This window comes from Hypomesus nipponensis, chromosome 11 (genome assembly GCF_054491055.1).
Source record: "Hypomesus nipponensis isolate SF chromosome 11, ASM5449105v1, whole genome shotgun sequence".
Lineage (NCBI taxonomy): Eukaryota > Metazoa > Chordata > Actinopteri > Osmeriformes > Osmeridae > Hypomesus > Hypomesus nipponensis.
In genome coordinates, this window is record NC_140371.1 from 17,622,094 (window position 1) to 17,634,299 (window position 12,206).

General features: G+C 43.1%; 3 protein-coding genes across 4 annotated transcripts; 1 reads left to right on the forward strand and 2 right to left on the reverse strand.

The window, feature by feature from the left end:
• Positions 1-870: 870 nt before the first annotated feature.
• Positions 871-3,418, forward strand: LOC146268480 (early growth response protein 2b-like). Its single transcript, XM_084667329.1, has 2 exons — positions 871-1,136; positions 1,450-3,418. The coding sequence occupies exons 1-2, from the start codon at positions 929-931 to the stop codon at positions 2,430-2,432; spliced, it is 1,191 nt and encodes a 396-aa protein (XP_084523455.1). The 5' UTR covers positions 871-928; the 3' UTR covers positions 2,433-3,418.
• Positions 3,178-4,902, reverse strand: adob (2-aminoethanethiol (cysteamine) dioxygenase b). Its single transcript, XM_084667331.1, has one exon. It carries the CDS (start codon positions 4,617-4,619, stop codon positions 3,858-3,860), a length of 762 nt encoding a protein of 253 aa, XP_084523457.1. The 5' UTR covers positions 4,620-4,902; the 3' UTR covers positions 3,178-3,857.
• A 2,552-nt stretch (positions 4,903-7,454) lies between these two features.
• On the reverse strand, positions 7,455-12,063 carry znf365 (zinc finger protein 365). 2 transcript variants are annotated; one of them, XM_084710241.1, is made up of 5 exons: positions 11,539-11,758; positions 10,334-11,131; positions 9,923-10,094; positions 9,757-9,803; positions 7,455-9,458 (listed from the first exon to the last, which is right to left on the reverse strand). In XM_084710241.1, the coding sequence occupies exons 2-5, from the start codon at positions 11,122-11,124 to the stop codon at positions 9,266-9,268; spliced, it is 1,203 nt and encodes a 400-aa protein (XP_084566367.1). In that variant the 5' UTR covers positions 11,125-11,131; positions 11,539-11,758; the 3' UTR covers positions 7,455-9,265. The 2 variants fall into 2 exon arrangements, with proteins under 2 accessions (XP_084566367.1, XP_084566366.1); XM_084710240.1 differs by lacking the exon at positions 11,539-11,758 and adding an exon at positions 11,765-12,063 and having other exon boundaries at positions 7,456-9,458.
• Between the last annotated feature and the right edge of the window lie 143 nt (positions 12,064-12,206).

A 12,206-nucleotide genomic window follows, 5' to 3' on the forward strand; every position in this document is an offset into this window, starting at 1 on the left:
AGATAGATACTTAATTGTCTGTTTCCGGTCTCATTAGCTGATTAGCAGTTCATATGACTGTTTAAAGAGGTTCACATCTGTCTCATTCCTATCTACTGATGTTGAGAACTGACAACAGTAGATAATAAGCCCAATCACTCTTTCACAAATGTACACACACACAAACTATCTCTCTCTCTATCTCATACACCCACACACACTTTATATGCCTCTTCACTTCTTCACTAACTCACTAATTCATTAACTTTTTCGTTCACTAGCTCACATGAAGCTGGAGCTGTTCACTGATTGAACCAAAGTTAAACACCCGGGTCTACAGCCAAAATCTGTTCATAAGAACACCTTGCAAAAGGAAGCAATAGTCCATAAAGAACAAATGTCTAAAAGGCAAACATATTGAAAATCCAAGCTGGGCAAAAATAAATCGTCCAGATCTGGTCAGTGCGTGGGCATTTTTGGCATGAGCATTTTCCCGGATATGTTCCAAATACGTAGAGAGAGGACGTGTTCAATTCACCGGATAAATCCATTTTTGGTGAGGTGTGACCGGAATTCCGAATGATAAGCAAATCCTATAGGTCTGTGCTTGTCAATTTGTCGATATTGAAGTTAAATAATTGCCATGAGGCAATTGGGGAAAACAACAACTGTAAAAAGGCTAAGTAAATTGGATGCTGTACTTTTTCATCTATTTAATTTAAAGTACTGTACTGTGCTTGCATGCCGTTATAAGTCACAAGGTCCAATCCAAATGCAATAGCAGTTCCCCTTTAATCACCAAGTCCTTGTATGGTCAATGACGTGGTATGGAGAGACTCCCTTTATGTTCTTAAAACAGGCAATTGAATGTCGAAATTGAGATAACACGACTCATGGGGAGGATGTTACCAAGCGTACAGTTTTTGTATTTCCATTTCATAACAATTTGATGACAAAAGGACTATCAATACGGACGCTCATCGGCTTCAAGATGACAACAAAAATCGTTGACAAAGTTTCTCCATCAATCGGTGTATTTTTTAACGATATTCCCAAGGGTGTCTACCCAGTGAGAGAGGGTATATCAGAACCATTGCCAGAACCGGGATCTGGGTTCAAAGAGGAATGTGACGAGCAGATTAATGGAAATGAAGGGGGTAAGAAAGACATAGCGAAGATTTAAGCGCTTTAGCGCAACAGGCGGGGAGGGTATGGGAACCATTAATCAGTAAACGCATCATAAACCATTCAGAACACATATAGCTCAGATTATTGTGTTAATACTTTAATTAGTTCGTTTTGTATCTGATATAGCCTGTCATTTTATTAAGTTTAACGAACGGCGTTTACAAGTCGACATGATCAACAGTATGTGCACAAATATTCAAATCATGCGTTGAACAGCCTACCTTATAAATAATTTGATCGACTTAGTATAGACCATTAACGCATTGTGTTTTTTTTTCACAGTTAACAGTTTGTTTGAAGAGGACACAGAAGAACTGTCTTACGACAACTTTACGCAGGCGGCGGCTTTACGCACTCAAGCTGTATCGTTTACGGGCAGTTTCTCCGTCGATTCAAGAAGTTCAGGGGTACACTGGAATCCGGGGGACGTCATTGACGTTGTCAGTGCGGATATTAGAACAACAGCTCCATCCACTGGGTCTGCGTCCCCGGACTCGCCAACAGCAGCCAACATTTACGCCGACACCACTTTGAGAGGCACCATGGCGCACGTCCAGCCTGATATCAGTCACATGTACGCGCCTCCACCATCTTACTCCTGTAGCGGGGAGATGTACCAGGACCAATCAGCTTTCATGGCAACCTCCACCTGCACCATGGCTTATCAACCCCCATCCTATGCAGCGCCTAAATCGACAGTTGACGGTGCGTTACTCTCCATTATGCCAGACTATGGTGGATTCTATCAACAGGGCTGTCAGCGGGACATCCAGGCTTTCCCTGAAAGGAAATCACTACCATACTCACTAGACTCTCTCCGAGTTCCACCCCCCCTTACACCTCTCAACACAATCAGGAATTTTACCCTTGCTGGACCAGCAACGGAGGGCCCCATAGCCTCTGCTTTTTCTCAAAATCTACCACTGAGACCAATACTGAGACCGAGGAAGTACCCCAACCGACCGAGCAAGACGCCCGTCCACGAGAGACCATACCCCTGTCCAGCAGACAGCTGCGACCGGAGGTTCTCCCGGTCGGATGAACTCAGCAGGCACCTTCGCATCCACACTGGACACAAACCATTCCAGTGCCGAATCTGCATGCGCAGCTTCAGCCGGAGCGATCATCTCACTACTCACATCCGCACGCACACAGGGGAAAAACCCTTCACGTGCGATCACTGTGGAAGAAAGTTTGCCAGGAGTGATGAGAGGAGAAGGCACACTAAAATCCACCAGAGACAGAAAGACAAAAAGTCGTCATAAAATTGACGCGATATTTCAATGTCTCTTCAGAATCAATTAACAAAATAGAGGACTGTCAATGGAATGTGTTAACACCATGGATGTGAAAAACTATATTCATAGGCTCATTTGCACTGAAGTACATTCTTTAAGACATTCCTTCAGGTGAGGACTCTCAACCACCATGCCCTCGCTGGGGCATCAACCTAACTATGGGGGAAACCCAGAAAGATATTGCTGATTTGGGATTTACTTAGTAACTAATTACTGAATACCAACTGCTAAAATGTTTTTTTTTGTTTTTTATTATTATATCTCAGTGCTCAGCATTCCAGGCATTTGGTGATTTGTATTTTCTCAGGGTTCAAATCAAATTGTGGGCCATATTAGGGATTACCTCCTGTGATAATGTCAGGAAGACCAGTTCGTCTTTTTGACAGATCTCCATGGAGCTATAGGGTCCTAAAGCCTAAACATGTAAGAGCCAGCTCCCTGCTTAGGGATCCTCACTGGGCTCTCAAGAGCTACAAAGCTTGGGCCTGGATGTCTTGGTGTGGAGAGATGATTGTCACTGATTGTGGCTGATTCATTGCTGCTCTTGACTTTTGTAGCCTTACCAAGGACCACATTCATTTCACACTTATTGATTAAGTGCTTTACAATATTATTATTGGATGTAAATATCCTGAGCAATATTATTCAGACTAGCATGACAGCCACTTCAATGTAAAATACAGTAATTTGGTACCATAAAACAACAATTAAATGATTCTGAATCCTTTGTTTATTTGACCATATGATGTTCTGAACTACAGATGTTATTTCCATACACGCTATGTAAATGGTTTAAGCTTTAAATGGACTGGTCCGCTGAGCTTATGCCATGAAACGTTTGGCTAAATGTTTTGTTTATTGTTAAAACACTGTGTCTTAAACAGCCAACATTGAAATAGCAACATCTGTCTAGTTTAGGGGAAAATAACAATAAAGCATTGTGTAACTTTTAATATATGATTTTTGAGACTGCATAGCAATGAATTGTGCCAAATGTCTTCATGTTAGATAACATAAGATCATAGAAACCCACCTTATTGCCTCAATGGCCATGGTCTGCATGATTTATCATTCATTAACTACAGATTACACATACTTTATAAGCAAACCTGACCACACTTCTGTACTACTTCACTGCTTTCATTACACAGTGACTGATTCACAGTCCCTTCCACGTCAAAAAGGGTATTAGACCATTTTGAGCAAAGGCCCAACTAAGTGCTTTTTCATGGACACCTCCCAGTCCATTGACCACACCAGGGTGACAGCCCACTATTACAATCTTTGAGAGAACTCAATAGAACTTACAAAAACTATGTGACAGAGTCCTGAAAATCAACTGATCACAAATCTGTTAACTAGTCTAATCATCCTGGCCTTGTAACCCAATCTTCAGATGGAGACCTCAGGGCCTGGATAGGGTTCCCCTCCACACCAGAAGTCTGCAGGCTGGGAAATCTCCATCACCCAAACTTCTTTCTGGCTTTGTGACTCTGTCTTTTTGGCCTCGGTGTCCACCACTGGGTCAAGAACTTTGTAGTAATGACAGTCCCTCTCGTCGTCTGGGTCATATGGGGGTGCCAGGATGTCAAGGAAAGCAGTCGGTCCATCCACGGCGTCGATTTGGTGAAGGTTGTCCCTGTCAGGACTCAACATACACGGTTCGCTCTCCTCGGTGTACTCTCCTGTCGACCTAAGCACAGAAAGCCTCAGTGCCCCTTTCTGGAACGGTGGGCTGAAAGGCGTGTCACTGCTGCTGGTCGCTGTTGGAAGTTTATCCACCCTATCGAAGCAGGTGATCCTGACCTTGCCGTACATAACTTTCAACATGCCATGCATCCCCGGGTGGTCATGTAGCGGTATGGAGGCGCCGCTCTTTAGTAGAAACACTCCCATGCTAAAGGTGTCCGTTTCACATATGTGCATGTATGTGACCGGTGGGTTGTGTGGTGGAGATATCGGGGAGCTGTCAACTTTTCTCGCAACGAGTTTTAGATCCTCAGCTCTAACTTCAGTCATGAGAGTCTTCAGTTTAGTTTGGTTTTCCAGGAAAGCTTTATTCGCCTCCCCCACAGCAAACGGATTTCTAAACGTAACAAGCGCCTGTCGGGCAATTTTCTTGACGAGGCAGGTCATGTTGTCTCTGGGCATCATAACGGATCGTTTAATTCCAGCAGTCCAATGCTACAAGCACGAAGGTTGGCAAACGTGACTCATACAATCACGCTGACTTCTGGGCTCGCGGTCAGCCAACGCTAGCTAACCAGCTAACCTTTCTGCACTTCCTCTTAAACCGACTGAAAATGTTTGGTCTTTAACCTATATCACATAAAATAGTACGATAACCACCATAAAGACTGATTATCAAGAAATCGGGTTTGATGTAACAACTATAGATCTCTCATCGTCAACACCCCATTTGAAGCTTTCGGTCACACACGTCCGCAAAGAAAACATAGCTTACGCACCACGTACCCTATAGCAACATGGGAAATGTGGTTTGATTCTGATGTGCAAATAATGTGTTTGAATCGAAAATGTTCAAATACTAATACTACTGTCAACATTGACGTTATATATAATATTTCAAGTAAAATGCAGCCCCATTATGATTGTATGTTGACGTTTTATTCAAATAAATAACAACTTTGCATTGCAATCCTACTACAATAACCAAGATTCAGCGTCTTACGCCCCCGCCCTCTAAGCGAAATCAGGTTGTTGACCTTTTGGTCACCTACTGTGGCGTCTGAGCTACACTGTCGCATTAACTATGAAAGGATCTCAGAACAGCAAAGAAACGTGTCGGAGTTGACAATTCGAGCATGTGTCAAATTCTTAAAAAAAAAGTATTTTTATTCCAATTTCCTCTTCTGATGAATGTATTCACGGACCCACCATCCAAGTAGCCTATTTCACATACATAATTTGATATATGTTCAAATAGGTGGTCACATGATGTGAGAGGAAAATCACAATGACAGTACATAATAGGACACAGACAGACTGAGAAGACACCCTGTTTTCTCCTTTGTTTAATTGGGGTCTGTATCCCATCCCTTCCAAACTAAACAAACAAACAAGATTAGTCACTGCAAGAGGTTGTTTATCCCAGGCCTTGTATGTCCAGTAAACCCAGCCACCAGCATGTTTATCAGTTTCTTTGGAATTCCTAGAGAGCAGCAAGAGTACTATAATCAATTGTTTGTGTAGTAGAATAACATGTAGTTCCGTCCTCCATCGCAACCCCACCCCCTCGCAGCACCCCCCTGACCCCCTCTAATAAAGTAAACACCTAGATCTTACAATGACACTGAACAGATTGAATGCACTGTTCTAACTAAAACAAATCTGAGGGCTGTGATTCGTTTTTCATCTGCTGCATCTCTCAGTTCATAGTTGCTGTCTGGGCTCCCTACCCACTCCACAGGGCATAGACAGGAAACACGACTGTTCATGCAAGTGGTTCCCCAAGGATCCCTAGTGCTGAGTACAGTTAATAGCAAAACAGAGCACAGCTGTAACATTAGCATTGTGATCGGTCAGATATTTGAATTTGTTCCATGGGCTTTTTGATCGTCTATCCCCAAGTGACAGGTCCCTACTGATGAACAGTTAAGAGAAAAACTTTTGTAAATATACCAGCGTGACAGAAGATCATATTTGTCATGCCTAGCAAGTTTCGGAAACCTGCTGGACACACTTTACACAACCTCCAACAAAAATAAAAGATCCAGCCCACAGAGAAAAATAAGGACTGTCTTTCTCTCCCTCTTTGACAGAATGTTCCTGTTTTGGGACCAGATGCTCCGTGAGGATGAAGACCCTGTTACAAATGTGTGTCGTATCCCCTTAAGAAGTTAATTATCTCTGGCAAGGTCTTCCTCAAACATTCCTTCAAACGACTATTAACAAACACATTCATGTTGTTGTGCTGCAAAAAATCTTTCTTTATTGGTCTCAAACTAGGCTCTGGTCCAATTTCACCGACTTCCTCCAACGAGCATTTACACAAGCATTCCACAACACTTGACACTTGCTGTTATCTCTGTAATTACCATAATGTGTCAACATACATCTTCCTGCTCTCACAGTGTTCACTAAGGCCCATTGTATTTGTAGCCCAAGAGTGTTGACCAATATGTTGTGTCATCTTGCAGGGTATTATTAGAAAGCGAGATGCAACAAGCCACTACGTTGGTGCGACGTGTGTGTTTGTTTGTCAGAAGCAAAAGAAGACACAATTTGATCTTCTCACGTCTATAAATAAGGAGAGTAGCATCACTGGTGTTTGGTGAGTAACCGGCAACACATCCCCCTTTCCAAACACATGACACTCACAGGATTACTAAACACTGATGAATATGGACACTTCCTTTATCATGTTGTTGACACAAAATACCTCAAGAATACCCAATGGTTTTGACTCTCCTAACAGTTCTGTAAATCCTAGTTGAGTGTATCCTTCAGGACATAGGGGGGTAATGAAGAATTGGGATGCACGGTCATGAATATGGTGTAGAGTTCTGGAAGGATCGTTCACATCTCATTCATTCAGACCCAAACTGCTATCATCTGTCCTCTACAACAGATCTCCCATCTCACTGTAGCCTCTGAACCTCCTTCCTGGATGTACAATGGCAGTTTCTAGCTGTTTCACACACTGACAAACCTCTCATTCATACTCAGAACACTGAACTTGCTAACCTTTCCATGGGAACTGGGAAAAAGGGAAGGGGATTGTTCGTAGACATCTTGAGTTTGGTCTCGTCAATTCCAGTTCAAAGAAGCAAGACAAGAAAAACCCCTCATAACAGTCTGAATTGATAGGGGATCAACAATTAACATTCAATCATATCTTTGACGTCAGTGGATGGTTATGAAAAATGACTCAATCTCTTGTTGCACAATATAATGCTGCAATGATAATGTTGGAATCACAATGATGGTGCAAAGTTGAGTGTCAAACACTTGGTAGAGCTTTGTACTTTATTATGTACGAGAGCATACACTTTGGTCAAGTCAACTTAATTGAAGTATAAATGACAGAAGTCAAAGTGGCAGGTGAGCAATTTCTTTAGAACTTGTTTGAACATACAGTACTACTGTCACCTTGTGGCCATTTATGAACATAGCAGGCTACATAGATACTGTACCACAACACCACAAGGAGCTCTCTTGTAAGAGAGCCCATAAGTATTTTAAATAAATTATTTATTTCTGTACTCAACAAAGATGACAGATGGGATAAGTCTGAACTTTAATCTTCATGATTCCACACAGACCAACACGTTTGAACAAAAGTAGTTTAGTTGTTCACAGTATTGCATTTAGCACAGTGTTATACAGACTACAGTTTTTAAGTGAAGGCACAAAACTAGTGATTATTCTTGCAAATTAACCTATGTAGACATACAGGAATCAAGGACACAAAACTTGGCAGCAATAATATTAGAACATGAACTGTATCTCTAATAAGATACAGCAATAAAGGTAGCCTTTGCTTGTAGGTCTTAATACTTCTCTGGTTAGTCTACACACCAAATACACTTTCTTTCAGATTGTCCAATTCACACTCCTGACTAGCACCATCAGGTCCAAAGTGCTTTGTCCATTAGTGCAACTCCTGTTACCAACAAAATACATCTGGTTCTCCAGCTACAAAAGTACACCTAATAGAATACATAACTTCATACATAAATTCACAATGCTACTTAAGGAGCATGCATTTTCAGTATACAATAGCTATGCACCAACATGCATCCTCTAATTAAACTTATTTTTAAACTATTCATTGGAAACACGACTGTCACATGAAAACGCAAACATACTAAAGATAGATTCAGTAACACCATCTTTGGTGAGATTGTAACTTAAAAACAGAAAAAAAAGAAAGTATGTTGTTGACGGGTGAAAAGATCCCACTACCCAAAAATGATCAACTACAGTAGTTGTTACTATCGGTTACGTTATTCCCACAAAAATACACTTTCACCAAGAGACATACAAATAAAATAGCTCTGTACAAAATATCAACAACCAGATACCAACAAAACAGTTACGACAAACACCAAAGATAATACATGAACATTGATTCTGTTTTTGAATACATTCTTAACTTGTAAACACAGATGATATGTTGCAGTGAAATAAAGTTGCATTACTTCAAAGTCTCTACATTCATATTTTTATCATGAAAGGAATACCGTTCACTCTTCCATATTAGGGAACAAGGGAAATAGAGAGCTGTTTTCACATGAGTGCCTGTCACGCCAGAATAAAAGAGCTTGATTGTGTGGGAGTCACCTCTTAGACCAGCCAGATGAAGCATACCGTGTAAAATACTTAACTTCAGATGACATACCTGGGAATCAAAGTCTGGATTTCTACCCAGTGGAAATAAAAACATGCCATAGAACCAAAACACTTTGCTCTAAATAACAGAGGCTATCACCACTACATTTACACAGTGGAAGTGGGATCTACAATTCAGTGTAATAAGTTTACGAGTGCATTGAATATAGCTTATTTGACCCAGAAGAGACGACTATTGTGTTGATTATTATTCATACACTCCTCATCCTCTTGACAGGTATGGGCAAGGTCAGGCAACTAGAACTGTACATTCCTCGGTTCTGAACCTTGAGCAAATACACATGAATGCATTTATAAAACTTGATTTATATTGTCAAGTCAAATGAAAGTTTATGAGGAAACCAAATGTACTGCAAATGTATTTGGCACCTCGTGTTTATTTGGCCCAGGTCTGCGTGGGTTATGACCTGTTTTGGCCCGGGTGCCTAGGCCTCATAGCCTGGTGGTCTGCGGTGCGGCCTCCAGAACTGGTCTCTGCTGTTGCCAGGCCTGCAGTGGCCTGAAGACTGGGCCAGTCTTTCTCTTGAAGGTTGAAGGTTTGGAAAGGAGCATCCCAGCTGGGTGGAGTTTATTCTGCCGTCCTGGGGACATGAAGATGACAGCTGACCTCCTCCTGGCCTGGAACCAGAACACAAGTGGGTTTCAGACAGTTGATTTAGAACAGCAACAAAGCAATAGCCAAGAAGTAAATCCTTTTACTTGGTGAATCATTACTAATGAATGAATGTGACACAAATCGGACTGGCAACACGGCCTCCTTATGAATAATTAACATACATCATGTCCTAACCTTTATGCTTGATCACACTCAAACACACCGTAACAGAAAGCAGTTTCAATAGACACTTTTATGACTAGATATGCAGTTTTGTCAGGGAAACTAAAGAATTATTGAATTGTCAAGTCACCAACTTGCCTGCTTTTGCTGATTCTATGAGGTCTGTTTTCTCCTGTCTGGTGCTCCTGGAAAGAGAAAAACCGATCAGAACATCTGTGTTTCCTGAGACTCCATCTAATATTCCTGAAAGCACCCTGTATATCAATCCACTCTGCTAGTCAGATATAAGATGTCGTGCTGTCACCATGTAGTGGTTGCTATGTGAGGTGCTGGTGGAGCTCTGGTAGTACTCCAGTAGTCTCTCAGCCAGAGCAATGCGCTGCAGCAGGTTCTCAATGAAGTGCTGGATCCGGACCTTCCCACACTGCTCCTGCTGTGCTGCAGCCTCCAGGAACCTCTGGATGGTGAGAACCTCTCTGCAGGAACAACACAACCACAACCCATGGATGAACAGACACTTGATTAAAACCCTCTATATTAGTGCTAACACTACCACCAATACTATTGATAAAATATTCATTAGGGTGGTTTTCCTGACCGCTTTAAACACTGAAATATGCTGATTAAGGGGCTGTCACTCAAGTTCTACACTAGTCGATCCAACTAGCCATTGTAAAATCCAACACATGCATGATTTCCCATCAATCCCACTCACTGCTCCCTCCTCTCCAGCTCGTCCTCGGACGCGTTGAGCTGTTCTCTGAGCGTGGCTATCACCATGACAGCCACATCCACCTGTCTGCTCAGCGCCTGTTCCCGTGCCAACACTTCCTGCCTCTCCTGGGCCAGGTGCTGGGAGTGGGCGCGCTCACACAGCAGCTCTGTGTCTGTCTGGGCTAGCTCCGTGCTAACCCGGGTCAGCCTCCTCTGCATGGAGCTATCTGCAGCCCGCAACACACTGGCCAGCCTCCGGCGCACCGATACCTCCCCAGCACAGAAGCTCTGCCCTGGGGTCATGCCCTGTGGCTGGCCGACTGGGTCTGGAGCAAGGGGAGGTGTTGGGAAGTGAACATAGTGATCTGGATTGGTGGAACTTGACTTGATGAACGGAAGTTCCGAGTTCCTGCTTGTGTGCTCCTCTTGATCCTCATCCTCAGCTTGGGTCTCTTCGTCCGCCTGCGTGCCCACACTCTGCGTGCGGCGCCTCTCAGAACCCGTGACACTAGCGTCTCTGGTGTCGCTCAGGGAGCGCACGTGCAAGGCCTTGTGGGCGGGGGGATGCCCCCTGCGTGCGGGGAGGGGGAGACTCAGTTCTTGAGGGGAATGGTAAGAGTGGCTGTACTCCAGATGAGCTCGGAGGGAGGCCAGGCTTCGAAACCTCTCCTGCTCTCCACACCGTGGGCACCTGAACGGAAGCACCGGGGTCACCGAGGCTCCCCCGCAGGCCTGCCTGTTGTCTGGGAAGAAGGAGGACAATGTCCCTCTGGAACATAGGTTTTGCTGCATCTCTCACCTGAAACACAGACACTCTTTACATCTCTCACCTGAAACACAGACACTTTTTACATCTCTCACAAGAAACACAGACATTCTGTACATCTCTCACCTAAAACACAGACATTATTTACATCTATCACCTGAAACACAGACATTCTTTACTGACAACAAAGCAGGCTGCAAGAACCCACGTAGCCTCATTGCCCCTAAAAAAAAGTTAGCTGAAGACCTCTTCAATAAAATAAACCATGATTGTGTACATTGTGCCTAGAATATTGGAGTACAGAGTACAGTTGAATGGTCCTTAATTAATAGGCTAATACTTTATTGATCCCGGCGGGGAATTACACTGTAACAGACGCATGACTCGCTAGCCAACACTGGCTGAATCATTATAGTAACGTGTGTTCAGAGGCTACCTACCAAGCTTTTCCATATCATCACGAATAGCTAGTTAGCTATCACGTTAGCCCTACAAAGCTAGCGTCGCAGTATCCAATCAAACTGGTGGCGGTGCCTCCCCCCTTTTCTAATTAAAATTCCATGGCCTCCCTAGCTGACAAGAGCTGTGCGACATGCAGTTGTCAAACTTGTTTGCTAGCTACCGTTGCTTTCTTTATTACCGACACACAACGAGTTCTCTACTGACCTTTTCGCTAGAAAGCTTCTGCTGAGCAGACGGCGAGGGTGTGGGGTTCTGGATAAGCTGTCAGACAGGTGGATGGTGGTGGATAAGAATAGTCGAACTGGTCAACGACTGGTCTCGAGAAAGTGAGATAGCTGCACAGTAGATTACAAGTACACTTGGATCATTTTATGTTGTCAAAATGTAACACCTCGAAAGGAATAACACTTATGGTATGGTAGGTATAATACTTAAAACAACGAAATGATTAAAGGTACAGGAGTTGGATTTCACTGATTAACTGTTCGAGAGATGGCGCAAACAAATCAAGCGCACCCAATATTCTCAGACGTAGTCATTGCAGCCAATCAAATGTATTGCTTTAACATGTCACACCTTGTAACATCGGTTTTATGTTATCCGGCTCGCCGTAGGGGCGGATATATCCTTTTCGAAGTATTTCATT